General features: G+C 42.5%; 1 protein-coding gene across 3 annotated transcripts in view; it reads left to right on the top strand.

The window, feature by feature from the left end:
- Positions 1-23,358, top strand: part of LOC102445674 (EF-hand calcium-binding domain-containing protein 6-like) — a 114,314-nt gene that overhangs the window by 76,662 nt on the left and 14,294 nt on the right. For 2 of the 3 annotated variants that reach the window (XM_089777895.1, XM_075930302.2), the window contains 2 exons: positions 18,806-18,947; positions 22,677-22,801. In XM_089777895.1, coding sequence (XP_089634021.1) covers positions 18,806-18,947; positions 22,677-22,801 — 267 coding nt within the window. The remainder of the gene's footprint in view (positions 1-18,805; positions 18,948-22,676; positions 22,802-23,358) is intronic. The other variant, XM_075930303.2, reaches the window with a different exon arrangement.

The raw sequence follows: 23,358 nt of genomic DNA on the forward strand, positions 1-23,358 counted from the left end.
ACACATACAATATGGGAAATGGCTGTCTAGGAAGGAGTAATGCAGAAAGCGATCTAGGGTCATAGTGGATCACAAGCTAAATATGAGCCAACAGTGTTGCAAAAAAGCAAACATCATTCTGGGATGCATTAACAGAAGTGTTATAAGCAAGACACAAGATGTAATTTTTCTGCTCTAATCTGTGCTGATTAAACCTCATTTGGAGTATCGTGTTCAATTCTGGGCACCACATTTCAGGAAAGATTTGGAGAAGGTCCAGAGAAGACCAACAAAAATAATAAAAGGTCTAGAAAAGATGACCTCTGAGGAACTGAAATAATTTGGCCTGTTAATTTGGAAAAGAGAAAACTGACAGGGCACATGATAATAGCGTTAAAGTACCTAAAAGGGTGTTACAGGTTGGGCCTCCCTGGTCCGTCACCCTTGGGACCTGACTGGTCCCAAATAAGGAGATTTGCCAGACCAGGGGAGATCCTTCCCCTCCTGGTCTGTGCTAAACCACTCTTCTGCTGTCCCCCCAATTAGGGCTGCAGCCTGACTAGCCGTTGCTTCCTGAGCTGGAGCTCTCTAGCTCCCACTGGCTCCACTGCTGCCAGGGCTGGAGCTGTGTGGCCGGAACTGGAGCTACGCAACCTGGGGCCAGAGCTGCACAGCTGGGTCTGCCGATGCGCAGCTAGGGCCAGAGCTCCCTGGCTCCTGCCACCGGCCCCCTGCTACTGTCCAGCTCTTGGGGCCAGATCTCTGCACTGCGCCACCCTCCACCTCCTGTGGGGCTCACAGTTGAGTCGCTGGTCCCTCCTGCTGCGCGCCTATCCCATGGCAAGATCTCCCTATACCTGGACTCTGTGGTCCAGGAACATCTGTGATCCTCCTGGATCACAGATGTTGCTGGGCCAAAGAGTCCCAGTTAAGAGAGGTACAACCTGTACAAGGAAGAGAGAGAAAAATTATTCTTCTTAATCTCTGATGATGGACAAGAAGCAATGGGCTTAAATTGCAACAAGGGAGGTTTAGGTTGGACATTAGGAAAATCTTCCTAATTGTCAGGGTGGTTAAACACTGGAATAAACAGCTCAGGGATGTTGTAGAATCTCCATTATTGGATATTTATAAGATCAGGTTAGACAAACATATATCCAGGATGATCTAAATTGTACTTGGTCCTGCTGTAAGTGGAGGGGACCGAACATGATAACCTCTCAAGAGCCCATCCAGTTCTAGTATTCTATGATTCTATGAAATCCTTTGTTGTCTGTGTTTTAACCCCATCTAAAGTAGTCAGTATGGAAAGCATGGTTCAGTGCTTAATGCTGTGATGAGTATTATCGTCTACAAGTATTTCTTGTAATATTTATACAGTAAAACTCCAATAGTCCGGCAACCAATCGTACGGCACTCCCAATAGTCCGGCATCAAAATGGCAAGAGCCTAGTGAGTGAGCTTCAGCAAAAAACGAGTCACAGGGCAGTAGCGGCAGCAGCTGAACTGAGCGAAAAGGGTAAAAAACGGTTAAAAAAACTAAAACATTACAGTATACTGTATACAGTATGTACAATAAAAAGGGTTAAAACACTTTATATACAATATATACATAACCAGAGCTTGACAAGCGGCAGAGAGCCCTGCTCGCCAGCTGCACAGTTTGGCACGCTGCGCATGCACAGACCGCGCTCTACATGCATTGATCGTTTTTCCTTCCCAGACATCTGAGAATATGAAGGGGTGTGTTCACTTTACACTTCATTATAAAGAGAGTTTGGCCTGAGAAAATGTTCATGTTGTTAACAGAGAAACAAGATTGAGACCCATAATATAAGACTTTTTTTCCTGTATTGTGCATAGTAAAGTGGCTATTTCAGTCCTTACCCCTGTGGTGTGTTAGGGTATGTATATATGACACCTTTTTTTTTTTCAGAAAAAAGTATGCAAGATGCGTTCATACCTTTTTCCATTTTTTTTTCTGAAGAGGCTTTTCCAAAATTTGGCCTTTCTACGCTGGGCCAAATTTCAGAAAAACCTCATCTTCTGGGAGATCCCGTCTTCCTCGTGCAACGAGGAAGATGGGGCTTCTGAAAAAGCAAATCTGCTCTTCCACAAAAAAAGCGGAAGAGCAAACGTGTTCCCTGGATACAGCAGTTTTTCTGGGATACGTTATCCTGAAAAAACCTTGAAGTCTAGACATACCCTTAGATTCTGTGTAAGCTTCCAAGCATGAATTCCAACAGATAAGAGAACTTTGATTTTAAGTAAATTTCAGAGCCATTTCGTTCTCAGGCCTTGCCAAAACTACACTGAACTTAACAGCTTTGACCATTTCAGTAATAACTGATGAGTCCAAAACTTCCTTTCTTGTCCTTGAAATATGTCCAAAATAGAACTCCTAATTCAAAAGGATTGCTTGTTTTGACCTATTTAATTATTTTAGTACTGGAGTCTGGTTCACCATTATTAAAATTTCACTGTCAAGCATTGACCAGCTTTGTTCCTATATTTACAATACCTTTGACTGAGATGTCTAAGACTTTTAAACCTATGCTTTAAACAGCAGACAGTCAGCTCTGACATTTCTTAGAAATCTTTTCAGAAGGCCATGTGGAATAGTTCTAATCCGGGAAGAGCCCCTGACTCACTGTGTGATCTGACAGAATGACATATCACTTGACCTCAGTCACACCAGCTGTAAAACTAAGTTGAAAAATAGGACCTTACAGAAAACCAGATGATGCATTTGAGCAGAGCTTTCTTGGGTAAATAAATTACAAACTCCTAATTCTTTCTCTTCCTTTCCTCCAACCACCCCTTTTCCCCCCGCCTTCAAAAAATTGATTGTAAGTTATAAGCAAGAATTTGAGTTGCAAAGTTTTTATTTTATTTGTACTGTGCAATGAAATTTCTTTTTGCAGAGTAATGAAATGTTATGCAGTGACCATGTGAAGGTTATTTAAGGTGAAACAGAACACAAGGAGTAGGTTTTTTTGCTGAGAAAGTTAGCAGTCTCAAATTCAGTTATTTTTGCCTGAATGAAAGTAGAAGTAAAAGGAAAGCTATAGTTCTGTCTAGACAAAAATATCACAATCCACGAAATCAAATGCTGCTGATTATTGTCCATGAGTAAAAGAGGCATAATTTTAATAGGAGAAGCAATGACACTGAAGTTACAAGACATGTGAACTAGTTTGTAAATTTGAAGCAATAATGTGAAAGACTGAACTTCTGGGCATTTAGCTGCAGGGGGCGCAATATCTCCTCTATAGCCAGATGATTTAAACAGTGTGGTTTGATTTGACCTTTAGTATATGTTGTGTTTTGGCAAAACAGAACCAAATTATTATGTTAGTACTATATTTTTTATAATTCAGGAGTCAGTTGAAACTTCCAATTGTAGAATAAACCCTGGCCAGAGTTATAAATGTACCCACACAGGCACACCGTCTGTAAACTAAACATGAATGACATACTTCCTCTGCAAAGTGGAAATGAGTGTCACAACTTGAAAAAATAGTTTTATTTAACTCTTTTTGGAATTAAAGCTGAAGCAGCATAGCTTTTCCAACCTGTTTCTTGTCTGTGAGAGAACTTTCCAGAGAAGTACAATAGCTTTCACCTTTTTTGTGGAAGGGTCAATGATCCTTTCATAAGTAAAATGAACTATGTGCAGTTCAGTCAGGTGATCTGTTTCTAAGTAAGGTGTTCTATTAAAAGTACTACATTTGGAATAGTAGCCTTACCTCTGCCAAATCTTTTGACATTGACATTACCAAGTGTATAGATTCCAGCAATCACATGTCTAAGGGTAACTTTAAACAAGAGTCCTTCTCACCAGCTGTCCAGGACTCTTAGCTGTTAAATAAAAGATGAAAAATAAAAGTTAACTGAAAATTCCCCATCTTAACTAAGACACAAATTTGACAAACAATGGGTCAGGTTTTGCTGCACAAAACAGCTGGAAAGCTGCCTTAGAAGGGCAACTGGAGATTCCCCTTGTATAGGAGATTTTTTGGGGGTGGAATAAGCTGGCATCGCTGGCTCTATGCCTTCTATCCTTCTGCCAAACCTCTCTTCCCCCAGAATAAGGAGATAACTGGGAGTTGAAGGGTTTGTGACCAGAGCAGGTAGGACTCCAGTGTATCTGGGATGGTGTAACAACCCTGTTCCAGCTGGTGAAAATTAGATGAGCCCTAAATTTGCTATAACTTGTGCTGGCTTGGGCCCTGGCTTCCCTGAGGAGTGGAGGGGACAAATAGCAGCTCCTATCACTTTTCCTCGAGTGTGTGTAATATGGATCAGACATACCTGAGTGGTCCCATGTACTAAGGACTAATGTGAAAACAAGTTAAAAATGAAGATAAGAACATAAAAACAGTGACGTCCCCCTTCCATCCTGTTATAAAACCTTTTTTACACAATACCCTCTACTTAAGCATTCTGACACAAGTGTCCTGCTGTCCAAACTGCTCTGTACTGCTAGCTAGCCTGAGCTATCAGGTGCTAGTGTCTGAATTAAGGATGTTAAAATGTGGTTAATTGACTAGTTGACAGAATTTCCATCGACTGGTCGATGAGTCAATAGACACTTCCACATTCCTCCTTTGAAATGTGCAAGAGCCCCTGCCAGCAGAAAGTTCCGCTGACGCGGGGCAATGCCTTCTTTGAAATGCACAAGAGTCCCCAGCAGGGGTTCTTGTGCATTTCAAAGCCATGGAGCCCAGGATCAGTGGAGGACTCAGAGTCCCCCGCTGACCCCAGGCTCCATGTTACTGATCCTGGCTCCCCACGGCATTTCCTGGAGAGCCGAGGGACTCCCCAGCTGCCCCCCGGCTCCCCGGAGCTGCTCCTTTGAATTGTTCAAATGCATGGCTCAAAGGGACAGCCGCTGCACAGCTGATCTGCAGATCAGCTCTATGGCGGCTTTCCCTTTAAACCACTCATCTGCATGATTCAAAAGGGCAGCTGCTGGAGCCCAGGAAATGTCGTGGGGAGCCAGGATCAGCTGGGGAGTCCCCAGCTGATCCTGGTCTTCCATGGCATTTCCCCAGAACCCAGGATCAGCTGGGGTCAGTTGAATAGCCCTGGTTTAAGGTGCCAGCCAAGACTGATCTAGAAATAGAAACACAACAGTACTCCTTGTTCTCCAGTATATCTTCCCCAAGCCCCTTTCCTCTGCCCATCTATTATCTAAAACTAGAAATAAACCTATGTCTGGAGCCAAACCTCCACAAAGTTCTGAAATGTTCTGATCTCAGGCTTTAGTCCAGACCATTATCAAGATAAAATTTGGGATTTCAGTTTACTCAAAAGTTTTGGAGTATTAATATACTTGTGGTTCAGATCTGGGCTTCTCTCTACTAATAATTTTACAAATGACAACCCCTCATTCTCAGCCGCCTCACATAAACCAAACCAACTAGAGGCTAAAGCAAGTACGGATACTCCAGGTAAAGAGAAATCACCTCTCACGGTATAGAAATTTGCCTGGTCACTGACCCCCTCTGGGTATGTCTACACTGCAGATTTTTTCCGGGATACCAGAAATAGCCCAGAAAAACTCTGCTGCATCCAAGGAACATGTTTGCTCTTCTTTTTTTTGCAGAAGTGCAAACATGCTTTTTCGGAAGCCCTGTCTTCCTCATTCCATGAGGAAGAAGGGATCTTCCGAAAGAGGGGGATTTTCCAAAATGTGGCCCAGGTGTAGACAGGCCAAATTTTGGAAAAGCCTCTTCCAAAAAAAAATCGGAAAAAGCTGTAGTGTAGCCCTCGCTTCTAAGGCTACATCTACATTGCGGCGCTATTTCGGGATACTGGAAGTATCCCAAAATAGCTATTCTGCGTCTTTTGAACATGACCATTATTTCAAAATATAACGGGCTCGCTATTCCGATGTCTCTGTAAACCTCATTCCACGAGAGTTATGGGACGTTTTGGAATAGTGCTTTATTTTGAAATAAACTACGCAATTTGGTGCTACACAAATTGCATAGCTTATTTCGAGGTAAGGGTACAGTGTAGATGCACCCTAAGTGCATGGTGATCCTACCCCCATCCTGTTAACTAGTGTCAGCAAATAAAGGGTGCTTATGAATTAAATAGCACTCCTAATTTTTCCCTCACTTATCTCTTTTTTGGATTTATTTGTAGAAACCTTATTTAATTTTAATTCCTTTAAGATAGCATAATTTCCTAGGGTTGTTTATCTCTGTTACCTTATCACTTGCATATTATAATTTATCTGCTTCATTAAACATCTTTTTTCATTTCCTGCCTAGTTCTGTTTTCTATTTCAGATCTTTACTAACTTTTGTCACCCATATTTTTTCTTGGAAGCTCCTTGTACTTTGACCTCTTAGCATTGAGACCTTGCGCCTGCAGGTCTTCTTCCAGCAAGTACTTTTGCCCATTTACTCTCCTATTATTTTCCTTGTGTTAATGTTCACCTTACAAAATGATAATGTCATATATTCAGTTAATTTAAACTTTCTGAGCAAACTGGAGTCATGTCTGAGGTACAGGCATGCAGTTACACAACTTCCAAAGATATTCCAATCCCATTAGAATACAGAAACAGGATATTTGTAGCCTACTTATTACAGCCTTCTGAAACTGCTATTTTTTTACAGAATAAGGCCCCAATCCTGCAAATACATAAGTCTGTGCTTTAACTTTATGAATGTGCATAGCCCCATTGGATTCAATGTGATATTGATATGCCCAGTTAAGCATGTGTGCAAGGCTATGTCTAGACTGCAGGCTTCTTTCGGAAGAAGCTTTTCCAGAAGAGATCTTCCAAAGTGTCTACACAGCAAAAGCACATTGAAAAAGCAATCTGCTTTTTCAAAAGATAGCGTCCACACTGAATGGACACTATCGTTCATTTCAGCTGTGATTACTATGGACGGAGTGGCCACCAGGGCACTTGTGCTTTTTCCTCTTTCCTCTTCTTTCAAAAGAACTCCCTCTTCTGTGTCCACACACGCCTTTTTCCAAAAGAGCTCTTTCGGAAAAAGGCTTTTTCCTCGTAGAAACAGGTTTACCAATGTCAGAAAAAACCCTCTGTTCTTTTGATTTTTTTTGAAAAAATGCAATTGCAGTATGGACGTAACTGGAGTTTTTCCAGAAAAACTCTGCAGTATAGACATTTCCCAAGTGTTTGCAATACTGAGTCTAATGCAGTTTTCATATATATCATCAGGAACAAGTGGCCATGAGTTTGTTAAAGTGTAAACTCTATTAATTCACCAGCAAATGGTAATTAATTTGCTTCAAAGCACAAAATTCCCAAATATCCCATGTCGTCTTGTTCCACTTTTTTGTGCATGAATATCAAATCCAGGATCAGATCACTTTGGTACTGATGTTTCCCTTTTGTGTTATAGAGAAGTACAATCTCATTACATTTTAATGGCCTGGACTGTGGAGTTCTGGCAGGTTTCAAGCACTGTGGGGGCAGAATTTAAACCACTATATTTCCAAATGCTGTTCCTATAGAAAATTTAAAATAATAACTAATTAATAATAAAAATAATACTGAGCATTTTCTAGCATTTGTCATTGATAGATCTAAAATTGCTTTATAAAAGGAGGTAAATATCATTGTCCCAATTCACAGATGAGGAAGATGAAGCAGAAAAATTGTTTTGTGATTTTCTCAAAATCACCCAGAAAGCTAGTGGTTCAGGTCCCAGTCCCCTGAATTGAAGTCCAGTTCCTTTCAACTAGGCAATACTGCCTGCCCTTGTAAGAGACTGTTTATCACCAGTTCAGTAAGAACTTAATCAAAAAAATTAAGTTATAAGATATTCAGAGTTTAGTAGTAATGAACCATAAAGCACCTGTTTTGAGCCTGTGGCAGCACACATGCACCCCATCACTGGGGTGACCACATTCTGGGGTGCAGACACCGCCTCCTCAGCCACAAGGCAGTTGGCCATCTCTATGACCTGCAAAACTTCCCCAGTCTCCGGGTATCCCCAAGTCCATAAGCGGCCCTGCTTATCAGGTGGTGTTGCTCTGTGGCCAGAGTCAGGCTTTAGCCCTCAGTTCAGGGTAGTATGTCTTACTGGTTAAGGTCAGGAAATAGGAGTCCTAAATCCAGGACAGTGTGGCCTACTGGCCAGAGTCAATAAATAGCAGCCCTCAACCCAGGGCAGTATATCTTACTGGTTAGAATCAGCAAATAATAGCCCTGAACCCAGGCAGTATGTCTTACTGGGTAGAGTCAGTGAATAGTAGCCCTCAACCCCTGACAGTATGGCCTACTGGCCAGAGTAAGTAAATTGTAGCCCTTAGTCTAGGACAGAATGTCCTACTGGCCAGAATCAGTGGCCATTTTGGGGGCTAACATCCTGGTAGGGGGACCCAGCCCCACGCTGCTCCACTGGGTCCCAACCCAGGGCCCTGTGAGCAGCAGCACGGTCTGCTACTCCCTCGTCAGGGAATCCAGCCGAAACACACCAAGAATGCCTGGGTGGCAGAGGCCGCTCCTGCACCCTCCCTAGGTTACTTCCTACCGCTCTGGATGAATCAACATCCCATGTGGTAGCTGGGTCTTCCAGCTCTCCGGCAGCTGCTTCTCCCTGGAATTCCACAGGGGTTGCATGGTGGCTGTCTCCCGCGTCTGCGGTTCTCACAGTTGGGGGGGGGGGGGGAGGAGGGAGGGATGGATGGATGGCTGCAGCAGTTCAGGCACTCCAGCAGGAGGTCCTTCTCTTTCACTGGTCCACCCAGACTGAGCTGTTCTGCTGCCTTTTATACTGTTCCAGCACTTGGAGCATGCCCAGTCTGGGTGAAGGTATGAGACTTCCTCCACCCATAGAATCTTAGCTCCTCCCTCCCCCTTTCAGTGCGAGGGTATTCTCTCCCCAATATTATAGTCCTGCCTCATGCAACACTGGTAATGTTGGGTATGAAGGAATTTCAAGATAAGGCATCCAGATGCTAGTCTATTGTGTCTGCTTTTTTATTGGTTGTATGATATGCAGGGTCTGACTGGTCTGAGTTGGGATGTGACTAAGAGCATCGCTTCAGGCAGAGCTTTCTCAGGAAGCACGTTCCTTCCCAGAACTCCCCAGCAGGGGGAGTACAATCTGCTGACACATCTGTTCTGAGCCTGCTCTGTTTGTGCCACCTCTTCAGCCCCAAAAATACAAGGATAGGGCAGTTCTTGAGCCATGCACAGTGGCTAGAGACAATCTAGCCCTTAACGTGGGGTTTCCTAATGGTTTCATTATTTGCCTTACCCTTACGTTTCTTCCAGTAAATATCACTTTAATATTCGCTGTATGTTTTTATATGTGAAAATGGGATGCAGCTGGCTCTAAGAGCTTCTCAAATAACAGAATTTTTCAGTGGCTTCTCTGCTGAGATCCACACAAAATTACATATGCACATAGAAGAGCCTGCACTCAAGAACTGCAGGCAACCAGATGTGGCCCAGCTCCTGTGTATGTAATTTGAAGAAGCTAACACGCACACATGCAACAGAACGTTTCTGGAAAAATCATGCTGACGCTAGTGAGTTTTGTGGGTGAACTCTTAAAAGTTGTATTGGGCAGATGTTAATCTCCTGAGTGTGTGTGAATAGGTGTTAATGTGGATGCTGGTGTTTACATCATCCAGGAGTAGCTAAACATAGAGGGATGCATTTGGTAAATTTACACCCCATACTTTCCAGCCCCACTGATATCAGCATATTCCTGAAACAAGCACTATTTTACAAAATCTCTTTATGACTGGGCCTTGGGTAGTGACTAGAAAAGCATCTATTGAACTGTATAGGCCAAACTGTTTGCTAGAGTGAATGGGAGACCCCACTGAAGTCTGTGATCTCCTCTATCTCAGACTGTGCCAAGGATGATTCCAGAAGAGGGGAGCTGCATAGATGGCATAAATTTGCCTTTGTTCCACACTTCTTTCTGGGCCTGTGTTAAGTCCATCTCAAAGAATTCAAGTCCATAGTTGAATTGTACCAACTGTTTGCCAAAACATGCTAATGATGTTGGCAGGGTTAATAGCTCATCGTATGTTTAGATTGACTACCAGTGGATTGATAAATGACATGCAGAAAATTAAGATAGATTTCAAAACTGATTTATGCTAGATAAGGCTTCTGTGCTGTAAGAATCTGACTTTGTTTCTGATAAAGCCAATTTTATGCAGAGCTTTGCAAATGTAGGGCATGTCTAAACTGCAGAAAAGAGATATGTTCTTAACATGGGTTAGTTCCCTGTATTAGCTGACTTGGGTTAAAATAGTAGTTAAGACTCCTCAGCTTGGTGTTTAAGTTGTTAGCAGCTTGAGTTAAAGTCTGTAGGGCAGCTTGGGGTCAAACTTAAGGATCCTTTCATATAATAGGTCCTTGTATAATAAATAAATATAATAAATGGGCTTGCGAACAGGAGCAGCAAACAGGGAGTTTTGAGAGAGAGTTCTCCAGGTAAAGGAGGAGTAAATACGGGACCCTTGACGTAAGTGGCTGTCTGTAGTGTGTGTTTGTGGGTGGGGGGTGGGGGGTGGGGGGTTACTTGCTGTGTGCTGAGTTTGTGTTTGGTTGGTTGGTTGGTTGGTTGGTTGGTTGGTTGGTTGGTTGTTTGTTTGTTTGAAGGAGCATGTGCTATGGCCGGCAGCTGGAAGCCGTGAGCTTCTAAGGATTTGAAATCTAGAAGTCTCTGTTAATTGGCTGAGCCTTAGTCAGGGGCGGGGCTACCAGGGCTTTATAAGACTGTGAGTCAGCGACCAGGGAACTTGCGAACAGGGAGTTTTGAGAGGGAGGTTAGAGGCGCTAGTTACTTCTGACCTTCTTTAAACATAACTTTTATAATAATCTATATTCAAGACATTTAAAAAGAAGCCCAGTTTATAATTAAACTTATTCATAAGAAAAATGGAGACAAAAGCCCAGCAGCAGAGTGGGGGCTATCCTGTTTATTGCGTCGAGTGTAACATGTGTGATTACCTGCCCTGTGGGCGGGTGGCATATGTGTGCACCGTTGCAAGAAGCTCCTGAACCTCAAAGAGCGAGTTCAGGCTTTGGAGGCCAGGGTGGCTGAACTGGAGGAGCTAAGGAAGGCAGAGAGCTATGTTGATGAGACTTTCCAGGACACTGTAGTTCTGTCCCACTTCCAGTCTGAGAGCCCCAGTACTCTTAAGGAGGATGAAAGGCTCAGGGGAGCAGAGCATTCAATGGGCACAGAGGGAGACCATCCCATAGTTGGGACCCTCCTTCCAGAGGATGTTGCGGTATCCTCTCGCACTAGTGATATCTCTGAGGGGGAGGGAACGCCAGTTGTTAGGATGAGGCAGGTGTTAATAGTGAGTGATTCGATGGTTAGAAACATAGATAGTTGGGTTTGTGATGACCGGGAGAACCGTACGGTGACTTTCCTGCCTGTTGCGAAGGTTGCGGATCTCTCGAGGCATCTAGATAGGCTTATGTGTAGTGCTGGGGAGGAGCCAATGGTCATGGTACATGTAGGTACCAATGACGTAGGAAAGAGTAGGAGAGATGTCCTGGAGGCCAAATTTAGATTGCTAAGAAAGAGACTGAAATCCAGGACCTTTATGGTGGCATTCTCGGAAATGTTTCCAGTTCCACGCGCAGGGCCAGGTAGGCAGGCAAAACTTCAGAGTCTCAATGCGTAGATGAGACGATGGTGTAGGGAGGAGGGATTTAGATTTACTGTATTAGGAACTGGGGACACTTTTGGGAGAGGGGGAGCCTATACAAGAAGGATGGGCCCCACCTAAACCAGGGTGGAACCAGACTGCTGGCACTGAACATTAGAAAGGCCATTGAGCAGATTTTAAACAGATGGGGGAAAGCCGATTGGTGCGGAGATGCATGTAAATTGGAGGGAGACTTCTCTTAGAGGAGAATCCATTGATAGAGATTCTTTAGGCTGTAGTCAAAAAGAGAGGAGGGAAGAGGACAAACAAGGGGCTAGAGCAGACAAACAACCACATACAAAGGAATCTAATACATCAGGAAAGGGCATACAAATAAACAGTGGCAAATTTTTAAAGTGCTTCTACACAAATGCTAGAAGTATGACTAATAAGATGGGTGAACTAGAGTATCTTGTATTAAAAGAGGAGATTGACATAATAGGCATCACAGAAACCCGGTGGAATGAGGAAAATCTGTGGGACACAATCATACCAGGATATAAAATATATCGGAAGGATAGAATAGGCCGTGTGGGTGGCGGAGTGAAAGATAACGTACAATCAAATGAAATACAAATCTTAAATGAATCAACATGTTCAATAGAATCACTATGGATAGTAATTCCATGCTCTAACAATAAGAATATAGCAGTAGGGATATATTATCGACCACCTGACCAGGACAGTGATAGTGACATCGAAATGCTAAGGGAGATTAGAGAGACTACCAAAATAAAATGCTCTATAATAATGGGGGATTTCAGTTATCCCCATATTGACTGAGTACATGTCACCTCAGGAAGAGATGCAGAAATAAAATTTCTCAATGGCTTAAATGACTGCTTCTTGGAGCAGCTGGTGCAGGAACCCACAAGGGGAGAGGCAATTCTCAATTTAGTCCTGAGTGGAGCACAGGATCAGGTCCAGGAGGTAACTATTACAGGACCACTTGGGAATAGTGACCATAATATAATAACATTTAACAATCTTGTGGTGGGAAGAACACCTCAGCAGTCCAGCACTCTGGCATTTAATTTCAAAAAAGGGAACTACACAAAAATGAGGAGATTAGTTAAACAGAAATTAAAAGGCACAGTGATGAGAGCCAAATCCCTGCAAGCTGCATGGAAACTTTTTAAAGACACCATAATAGAGGCCCAACTTAAATGTATACCCCAAATTAAAAAACATAGTAAGAGACCTAAAAAAGAGTCACTGTGGCTTAACCACCATGTAAAAGAAGCAGTGAAGGACAAAAAGGCATCTTTCAAGAAATGGAAGTCCAATCCCAGTGAGATAAATGGAAAGGAACATAAACACTGTCAAATTAAGTGTAAAACTGTAATAAGAAAAGCAAAGAAAGGTTTTGAGGAACAGCTAGCCAAAAACTCAAAAAACAATAGGAAAATGTTTTTTAAGTACATTAGAAGCAGGAAGCCTGCTAACAAACCAGTGGGTCCGTTAGACAATCAAGATACAAAAGGAGCAATCAAGGACGATAAAGCCATTGCAAATAAACTAAATGATTTCTTTGCTTCAGTCTTCATGGCTGAGGATGTTGGGGAGATTCCCAAACCTGCACTGTCCTCTGTGGGAGATGAATCTGAGGAACTGTCCTGGATTGAAGTGTCATTAGAGGAGGTTTTGGAACAAATAGAAAAACTTAATGTTAACAATCTCCGGGACCGGATGGCATTCACCCAAAGGTTCTAAAAGAACTCAAATGGGAAATTGCAGAACTGTGGTTTGTAACCTATCCTTTAAATCGGCTTCCGTACCTACTGACTGGAAGACAGCTAATGTGACACCAATATTTAAAAAAGGCTCTAGAGGTGATCCTGGCAATTACAGACCAGTAAGTCTAACATTGGTTCTGAACAAATTAGTTGAAACAATAGTTAAGAATAAAATTGTTAGGCACATAGAAGAACATAATTTGTTGGGCAAAAGTCAACATGGTTTCTGTAAAGGGAAATCATCTTACTTATCTATTAGGGTATGTCTACACTTGCAGCCTATGTCGGAATAGGGCTGCAAATGTAGGCATTCAGAATTGCAAATCAAGCCCAGGATTTAGATATCCCGCACTTGATTTGCATCTTCCCAGCCGGGTGCCTTTTTTTTTTTTTTTTTTTAAATTTACAAGCCTGGAATAACTGCCCGCGTCTACATGTGGCAGTGAAACGAGCGTTCGAAATAAAGCCCTATTTCGAACTACCTGTTAAACCTCAAGAGGAATAACAGGTAGTTTGAAATAGGGCTTTATTTTGAACGCCAGTTTCACTGCCGCGTGTAGACGCGGGCAGTTATTCCGGACTTATAAATTTCAAAAATGGCACCCGGCCGGGAAGATGCAAATCAAGCGCGGGATATTTAAATCCCGGGCTTGATTTGCAATTCCGAATGCCTACATTTGCAGCCCTATTCCGAAATAGGCTGCAAGTGTAGACATACCCTTAGAGTTCTTTGAAGGGGTTAACAAACATGTGGACAAGGGGGATCCAGTAGATATTGTATACTTAGATTTTCAGAAAGCTTTTGACAAAGTCCCTCACCAAAGGCTCTTGTGTAAATTACATTGTCATGGGTTAAGAGGGAAGGTCCTTTCATGGATTGAGAACTGGTTAAAAGACAGGAAACATAGGGTAGGAATAAATGGTAAATTTTCAGAATGGAGAGGGGTAACTAGTGGTGTCCCCCAAGGGTCAGTCCTAGGACTAATCCTATTCAACTTATTCATAAATGATCTAGAGAAAGGGGCAAGCAGTGAGGTAGTAAAGTTTGCTGATGATACTAAATTGTTTAAGATAGTCAAGACAGAAGCAGACTGTGAAGAACTTCAAAAAGATCTCACAAAACTAAGTGATTGGGCAACAAAATGGCAAATGAAGTTTAATGTGAATAAGTGTAAAGTAATGCACGCTGGAAAAAATAACCCCAACTATACATACAGTATGATGGGGGCTAATTTGGCTACGACAAATCAGGAAAGAGATCTTGGAGTTATCGTGAATAGCTCTCTGAAAATGTACACACGGTGTGCTGCGGCAGTCAAAAAGGCAAATAGAATGTTAGGAATTATTAAGAAAGGGATAGAAAATAAGACAGAATATCTTAGGGTATGTCTAAACTACATGGGCTCCATCGACGGAGCCATGTAGATTTGTTTGTTCGGCAAAGGGAAATGAAGCCGCGATTTAAATAATCGCGGCTTCATTTAAATTTAAATGGCTGCTGCGCGTAGCCAACCAACAGCTGATCAGCTGTTGGTCGGCTCAGCACGCTAGTCTGGATGCTCTCCTGCCGACATGAAAGCCCTTTATTGACCTCCCCGGTAAACCTCATCCCACGAGGCATAACGGGGAGGTCGATAAAGAGCTTTCAGGTCGGCACGGGAGCCTTTTGATATTGCTTGTTAATAAACTTTATCTATTATTATTGACCTGTAATGATAGTTACAATTTTTATGGAGGCCAAAGTTATATATATCTGTGGCTCAGGTAGCAGTCATTTTTCATGCAGAAAAGTCAATGTTTGCATGTGGACTAGGTGCAGCAAATTTTTTTAAGGTGCAACACAGGTGCCCATGTTTGAAAATTTATCTCCCAAAGTCTCATTAATTTCTGTAGGATTTTGTGTTTGTGACATCAGGATAGTTTTCTAGAATGCAGTGCAAAGTGTTGTTAATATTCATTGATGGCTAATTCCTGTCGTCTGTGTTGAATGTGTGGGAATTTGGATAACAAAAGACTCTGATAAATAAGGTGTAGGATTTGGCCCCAACAGTATACATTTTGTTGGATAAAATATCTGTATATCCAGATATACACAATGTCAAGTCAAACTGTTTTACACAAAATCTCGCTCAAGCTCAACAGGTTCCACAGCACATCATTTAGTGCATGGTACTTTGGCAGGAGTGTAAGTATAGCATGGCAGAAGGCTCCCTGACAGCTTTGAAGACAAATAGCAACAGGACTATTGGCATTTTTAGTATTCTAATTCAGCCCCCTTAAATAAAATGTTGAATTAATATTTTAGTGATAAGGGGAACTCTTGTCCAAGGTTTTCATGTGGGTCCAGGACATTTTTGGCCATTATCCTTTAATTTGATATTATGGAGAATATCAGTGGGCTCACCATTTTTCTCATTACCATCTATTCCTCTTCATTTGACATTGAAGCATTTATTTTGGAATGAGGGTGGAAGCTCTGAGAATGACCAAAACATGGGAGATATTTTGAGAGAAGCAGGCAAATGTGTTGTGTGGCTAGGTTCTCTTGAATCGGCCCACATTTCTGCTTAAAACTCAGGTGAGATTTCAGTTCATCTTGTGGGGCAGTACAGTTTTACAAACTCTGACACCAGCTATTGATGTTTGCCTTGATTCATCTCTTATTAGTACTGTACCTTCGAACATTTTGGCTGTGTCTACACTGGGCCACTTATTCCGGAAAAGCAGCCGCTTTTCCGGAATAACTTGCCAGCTGTCTACACTGGCCGCTTGTTTTTCCGGAAAAGCAATGACGATCTACTGTAAAATTGTCAGTGTTTTTCCGGAAAAACTATGCTGCTCCCGTTCGGCAAAAGTCCTTTTCTGGAAAAACTGTTCCGGAAAAGGGCCAGTATAGACAGCACAGTAGTCTTTTCCGCAAAAAAGCCCCAATCGCGAAAATGACGGTCGGGGCTTTTTTGCGGAAAAGTGCGTCTACATTGGCCACAGACGCTTTTCCGGAAAAAGTGCTTTTCCAGAAAAGCATCCTGCCAATGTAGACGCGCTTTTTCCGGAAATACTTATAACGGAAAACTGTTCCGTTTTAAGCATTTCCGGAAAAGGGTGCCAGTGTAGATGTAGCCTTTGGGATTTAGTTAAAAGATTTATTTACCAAATACATTCACATTCCAAATATTTCTGTACAGAAGGACACAAAACCAGCAGGATTGCCCATCACAGGACATTAACTGATGTGATGCTATCGTTTTGTATGTGTAACTTCTTGCCTTCAACCCCCATGCTGAGTTCTTGTGTTCCTTTTCTCCCCAGGGTCATGTCTTACACAGAATCCCCACTGTGACTTTGCTCTGCTGGGTCAACAGCAACATGGGATGACAGTTTTCACCTTTGATTATTATTTGTCTAAACTTGGAGAAAAATAAGATTTCTATCTATTATATCTCCATATTTCATCTTACAGGAGATAGAGAGACAATAAATACTGACTGGTTTCAAGTCTTTAGACTTCCTGGGCCTTTAAGAAAGGGGTAGGAAGGATGGCATTTAAGAATAGCTGTTTTTTTCTGAATAGTAAATGTGATCCAAAGAGTGGCTGGCAAAGGCATCTTAATTTCTTCTAATGGCCACACTGCAAATATTTCATGTATATATATGAAACAAGCATCCATGTAAACAATTGTTGTTTTCTGCAACTATTGTGAGTGTCAGTAAAACGTATTAGGTATTGTTTCCGGGTGTTTGTTTGTTTGTTTGTTTGTTTGTTTGTTTGTTTGAAGAAAAAGCTTGCATTTTCTGCTATTTCCCAAGAGGCTTTTTATCTGTTTAAATCAACTAGGGATTTTTCACATATTGACATAAGCATTCATTTGCTAATTTGCTGGACATTAAACTGCACAGAGCCTCCCCCAGTGTTATTGAATGAGACTGAAATACTTGCGTACTTAGTGCTGCTCAGACGCCGCATCATTCCTCGTACACATATGGTTTTTCCTCCTCTATCTCCTAGATAAAAGTCACTGTTTGATCGCCTTAAGGAAAAGAATGAGTTAAATGGACCAATATTCTAGGCTTGGCTCAAAAACTGGGTCTTTTCAGAAACTCCTCAGCACCTGCAGCAGCGAGGTCATTTGCACATACATAAATAAATAAATTAACAATGAATAAATAATTTAATCCCACCACACAATGCCACCTTGCAGATTTGATCCTTTGCTCCCAGTGAATTTGTCCATTCCTCATTCTTTTTGATAAAGTCCTCAGATACTTGCTGACTGTCAGGCTAATTTTCTTATTGTTTTCGCTTGATTAGTTCTCTATGACCTAAGGTCGCCCCCTAAAATCCACATCTCTCGTGAAGACTCCAAAAGGCCTTCTTTATTTATTTTTTTTTCAAAGGGATGGAAAGTGCCTGCCATTTCTCCGGACAAAAGCCTGGAAGGTTTTCAGTTATTAGCCTCCTGAAGCAGCCCTTTCGCTCACCCAAGCGCAAAAAAAACTCATTAGGGGGCACCTTTCTTTCTGGCCTTTTTATCTAATACATGTAGGGTTTACGTATGTCAAGATTTTCAGGTCTTGGATGAATTTGGACTGTCTCCCCTTTAACCCTTCTGGTGTAGCTGTGCCCACCATGTAGGTTGCCTGTATCTCTGTGTGCTATACTGCTTTGAGAATTATGATGTTTTAAAAATCTATTTTACAGCCTGCTATATGGTAAATACAAGACATGTGCTATGGATAGGTATCACTGCACAGTTAGAAAGGCAGGCCAGTGGGGGTTCTGTCTGGACTCTCGGCATTTTGTACTTTGGATTTTTTATTCTGCAATTTTTTTTAATCTGAGTTTTAGTCACACAGTTCCTGTTAAATCCAAAGGGATTTGCATGGCTAATGCTAGGTTATATGTGCCCTGCCCCATTGATCCTACTGCAGGGGCCAAGCCCACATATTGTCCATGTGATTGGTTGAGAGCAGTGGCTGTGTGAGGCTACATAGCTATCCTAAGGTACAACACTTCCTGGAGCTCCCACTGGGGAAAAAAACACAATCTGCCTCTTCCAGGAACAATGTTTCTGGGCTTTGCCCTAGTGTGTGCACTTCACAGTAGCAATCCATTCTCTCTTCTTGGCTTATAAGTGGCATAAAATCAGGATGACATAATATTCATGAAAATCATGCAACCAGTTACACAGCAATGCAATGCTTATGGTTACCCCTTTAGAAGCAACATAGCATGAAGCCATAGAGACAGGTAGTACTGTGAACTAGTTGTGCTGGTTACCTCTTGTTGGACATTTTTCTGGATTTTGACACATTGACAGGCAGACAAGAAGGGGTTTGGGATTAACTATTCTTGTAAGACACCAGTGAATGATCGGAGGGAGGCAGCTTAAATTAACTGTATTCTCTTTCAGCAGAGGGTTGCCTAGTCTCTTTGATGAGAGATCTGTAACAAATTCTGTGTGTGAACCTAATGAAGACAACGATGGGCAGAAACAGAAAGAAAATATCCCTAACCAGAGTGTGAAATACACCTATGGAAGAACTCCGAAGCAGGTACAGGCAACACACGTAACTTGTTATTGTAAACCTACTTTTTTGAGTCATAAAAACATGGGTTTGGGAGGAACCTTGAAACTAATGCGTGTCCTGAGCTGATCCCTTCTTGATCAAAATTCTGCAAGAAATCTATGAACTGTATTGTGGATAGCAGCTAAGGACCACCTGTCCTACCTGTCTCAATTTCAGAGGCACAGTGTTTTGTCTTTATGTCCTCTCTACTTTCACTGCAGACTGGCAGCCCCACTGACATGGGGAGCAAAGGGGACAACTGCACAGAGTCCTGGTGTTTCAAAGGAGCCTGGAGCTCCCGGCGACTACCCCTTTGAACTGCCATCGGAGCACTGCTCTCCCCATCTTTGAGGGCTGGGGAGGGGCACAGCGCCGCAGTCCAGCCAGCTCTCAGGGCTGGCGGCCCTGGGTCCCACCCTTCCAACCTTGGCCCTGCTCCTTCTGGAGCACAGAGCCCGGCCACCTTCCAGCGTTCCCTCTACGCTGCATGGCAGCACAGTGTCCCAGGTGATTAATCAGCCCTGCCCAGTTAGAGGCTCAGGGCTCTGTGCCTGGAGCTGACTGACTGGGCAGGGGCTGATTAATCACCTGTTAAGATGTGCTGCCACACAGTTTAGAGGGAACACTGCCCCCTTCCCACCTTGCCCTGAAGCCCACAGTGGCTGTCAGCCCCGCTGCAGACTGGTCAGCCTGAGTGGCTTTCTTTCCTCCTGTGTTCATGATGGTGACAATAGATTTGGTTACCTATAGGTACGTCTACACTACAAGGTTTTTGTGCAAAACAACCCGTTTTTGCGCAAAAAATGGCACAGTGTCCACACCTCAAGCGTGCTTTTGTGCAGGTAAATCAGCAGAAGAAAAGGCTTTTGACAGTACAGTTATTCCTCTCCCCACAAGGAAGAACTCCTTTTTGGGCAAAAGTTCTTGCATAAAAAGGCAAGTGTGGACGCTCCACGGGGGTATCTTGCGCAGAGCACCTGAAAAAGCACAGGTGCTATGATGGCCATTCACAGAATGGCCATGTCAGCCGACAGTCAGGGCAGTGTGTGTGTGTGTATGTTTCCGAGAAAAGGTTTAACGTCCGTGCCTTTACTGCTAGGACCTGGGTCCCATCGCAGAGGGTGGCCAGCAGGCCAACAGACGCCCCGTTATATAGGAAGAGCTTATTACACCTTAGATTTCAGCTGCTAGAATTCGTAATTCCTTCGCAGCGGGCAGCCTTGGGGAAAGACTGAAAGATGCCCCAGTGGATTGTGCCACCTGGGTGTGACACAGATCCAAACGCCCAAGCTCTCCCTATATCTGTCCCTTTATGACCGGCTGAAGTTCTTTTAAATTGTGCTTGGTTCTGTTACAGCAACTGAAGGAGTCAGGTTAAAGTTTAAACAGTTACAGGTTTATTGAGGAAGCTTATAAATCATATGGTTGCAATGGCTATTGTTCTATTTCTTAACTACTAGCAAAATATAGATTTTAAAAATGGTTACAAAGAAGATAAAGATAGAAAAATAGAAATAATGGTACCAAGTAACAGCTTACTCTTTCTACGTGTACACTTAAGACAGAGGACCACATCCAGGTACCATTTTTACCCCCTTCTGTGCCTCTCGACTCCAGCATGTCAGGCCAGGGCTGGTCCCTCAATTCCTAGGAAAGACGAAAATACGAGGTGGGCGTCCCCATAGAACCTCGGGAGGTCAAACACCTAACCCGACCAGCAGGTAGAAGGTAGAATGACACTCAAAGTGAGTGTGTGCTGGGCCCATCTTTTATACTCATGGGGTCACGTATTTCTCTTTCTTATCTGTCATGCCAAATGGGGCTGGTCTGTCTTTTGTGAGACCAGTTCTTACAAGGGAGTTGTGAACTTAATTTACACTTGTAAGAGAGATAACTAAATTGGAATTACTGGGGATTCTTTTCTCAGTGGGAAATTCCTCTTCCAGGGACTGTGTGTGTGTTCGAATCAACATAGGTGCCAGCCGGTGGCAGTCTCGCATATCCTGATCTCTCCTCATATCTATGTTTCAGCTTCTCAGGATCAGATGAGCCAGCATAGACTATGCTGATTTTATTGCTCCTTCTCTGTCCTGTATGCTTCAGGGAGGCAAATAAGATGGATGTGATGGAGGCGGGCTGTCTGGCCACGGGCCATCAGAGCTTTCTTGCGCAAGAGTGTCCATGCAGTGTGGACGCCCTCTTGCACAAGAGCACATTGCTTTTGTCATGCACTTTGAGGTCTGGACGTGCTTTTGCGCAAGAAGTTTTTGTGGAAGAACTCTTCTGCAAAAGGCTTCTTGCGCAGTGTACACAAAGCCATACAGGAATGCACATGTGCCTACACAGAGCTGCACTTTCTAGTGGGCCAAAATCTGATCTGTATCGGTGGTGTTACTGCTAGCTTTAGAGACTTGTCAGTGAGAGCAAAATGTAGGTCCAATATTGTTTGCCTGTGAAATGGCATACACAGTTATGGCACTATATACAACACACACTCTACACAACCTCTTCACCACATTGCCTTGGAATAGTGTTGTGTGGAAAGAGTCAGAAGTTGGAGTCCAATTTTACAACAGATTTTCTGATCAAGGCTAGTGTGCACCCCACTAACTTCTGATCCTGTAAACACTTCTGAATATTCTCAAGAATAAAATTAAGAAGCTCATGTACATAAAGTTAAGTGTGTGTGCAAAATGGGGGTTATCAACCTGTGGTCTACAGTCTGTGTTTCAGAGGCCCATGAAACATTGCCATTACCAGAAAACAGTGGTTTTCAATCTGGGATCTTCGCACTATGGCTAAGATTTCCAAAGGGGTCTGGCACCATCATTTGAAATTTTTAGGGGTCCTCAAATGAAAAATGATTGAAAATCACAGGTGTAAGTGTTTGCAGGATTAGGTCCACAGTTTGTAATACTATTGCTCCTGGCACAAGTCAACTGTATGAAGCTTATGGAAAGCCGGCATATAGGGGGAAAAGTATGCTGGAACAAGTTGTGTTGGAGGAACTGCTGCACTCCCTAGCTTGAAGAAGTTTTCATTATATATGGGGAGTACAGGTTGATTCTATGGCTCTTAGCACCCCACTACAAAAATTGTTCCATCATCCTTGTACTGAAGTCTAAATAAAATGAAGGAAGTAAATTTCCATGTAAATGTTTGGTGGACTGGACCCTGTGTCATTTTAATTTGATAGCATGAATGAGGAAGAAAACAAAAAACAATGCTAATTCTGCAAGGCATGTCTTAAAGTTATTACATGTGACAATTGAAAACAAAACTGGAGATATGGGACAATTACTACGGTTACAAGTGTATAGGAGGAGTATAGAGTGCACCATCCCCCTTACACCAAGGTTTCTCATTCAGTAGCAGCCTGCTCTGGCTGCTAAGCAGTTGGAGTGGGTATTTGTGTTTATGCTTATATATTTGCCAGTTGAATAACTGGAAAATTCATGTACCTCTTAATTGTACTTGAGTTTCCATGTTCAGTGGAAAAATCCTGAGGTTACATCCTGTCTCATAGCAGAATTCCTCTGAACTCTGTAAGGAGGTAGTGAAATTGTGCTTTTGGAAAACCATAGTCACCAGTTAGTTACTAAAGAACTCCTTGTTTGAAAGAAAAACTCCAGGAGATATTTGTGCCAAGATAGTTACAAATAAAGTATCTCTGTTTATAACCCTTCATACCTATCTTCTTCCCCCCCCACAAAGCTGTTCAAGACTATTAAAAGCTTACTAACTAAATGCTACCAGCCAATAGAGAAAGAGTTTGAAGATTTAGATGAAATGAACACCCAGCGCCTCACTCAGGAGACTATGTACCTTCTCTTGAAACGGTAAGGAGACTGGCTACTGAGGCTTCTGTGAAGACTTAGGGCTAGATTCTTGGCTGATGATAACTTCCAGAGTTATACTCATTTCTACCAGCTGAAGACCTAGCCCAGAGGGTTTTTTTCCCCAAGAAGCAATAACAATCTTTTATCAGTGATAGAAATATAGCCGTGTTAGTCTGGTGTAGCTGAAACAAAATACAGGACTATGTAGCACTTTAAAGACTAACAAGATGGTTTATTAGATGATGAGCTTTCGTGGGCCAGACCCACTTCCTCAGATCAAATAGTGGAAGAAAATATTTTCTTCCGCTATTTGATCTGAGAAAGTGGGTCTGGCCCATGAAAGCTCATCATCTAATAAACCATCTTGTTAGTATTTAAAGTGCTACATAGTCCTGCATTTTGTTTCAATCTTTTATCACTTTACCTTTCTGCTATCTCTTGGTGTAAAGCTGAAATCCTTACTCAGCAAAACTCCTAATGGTATCAGTGACCACACTGGAAGTTTGCTTTGTAAGTACTTTGAGATTTGGGTCATATACCGAATAGTTTTCTGCTTT

This window comes from Pelodiscus sinensis, chromosome 4 (genome assembly GCF_052426305.1).
Source record: "Pelodiscus sinensis isolate ZL-2025 chromosome 4, ASM5242630v1, whole genome shotgun sequence".
NCBI lineage: Eukaryota > Metazoa > Chordata > Testudines > Trionychidae > Pelodiscus > Pelodiscus sinensis.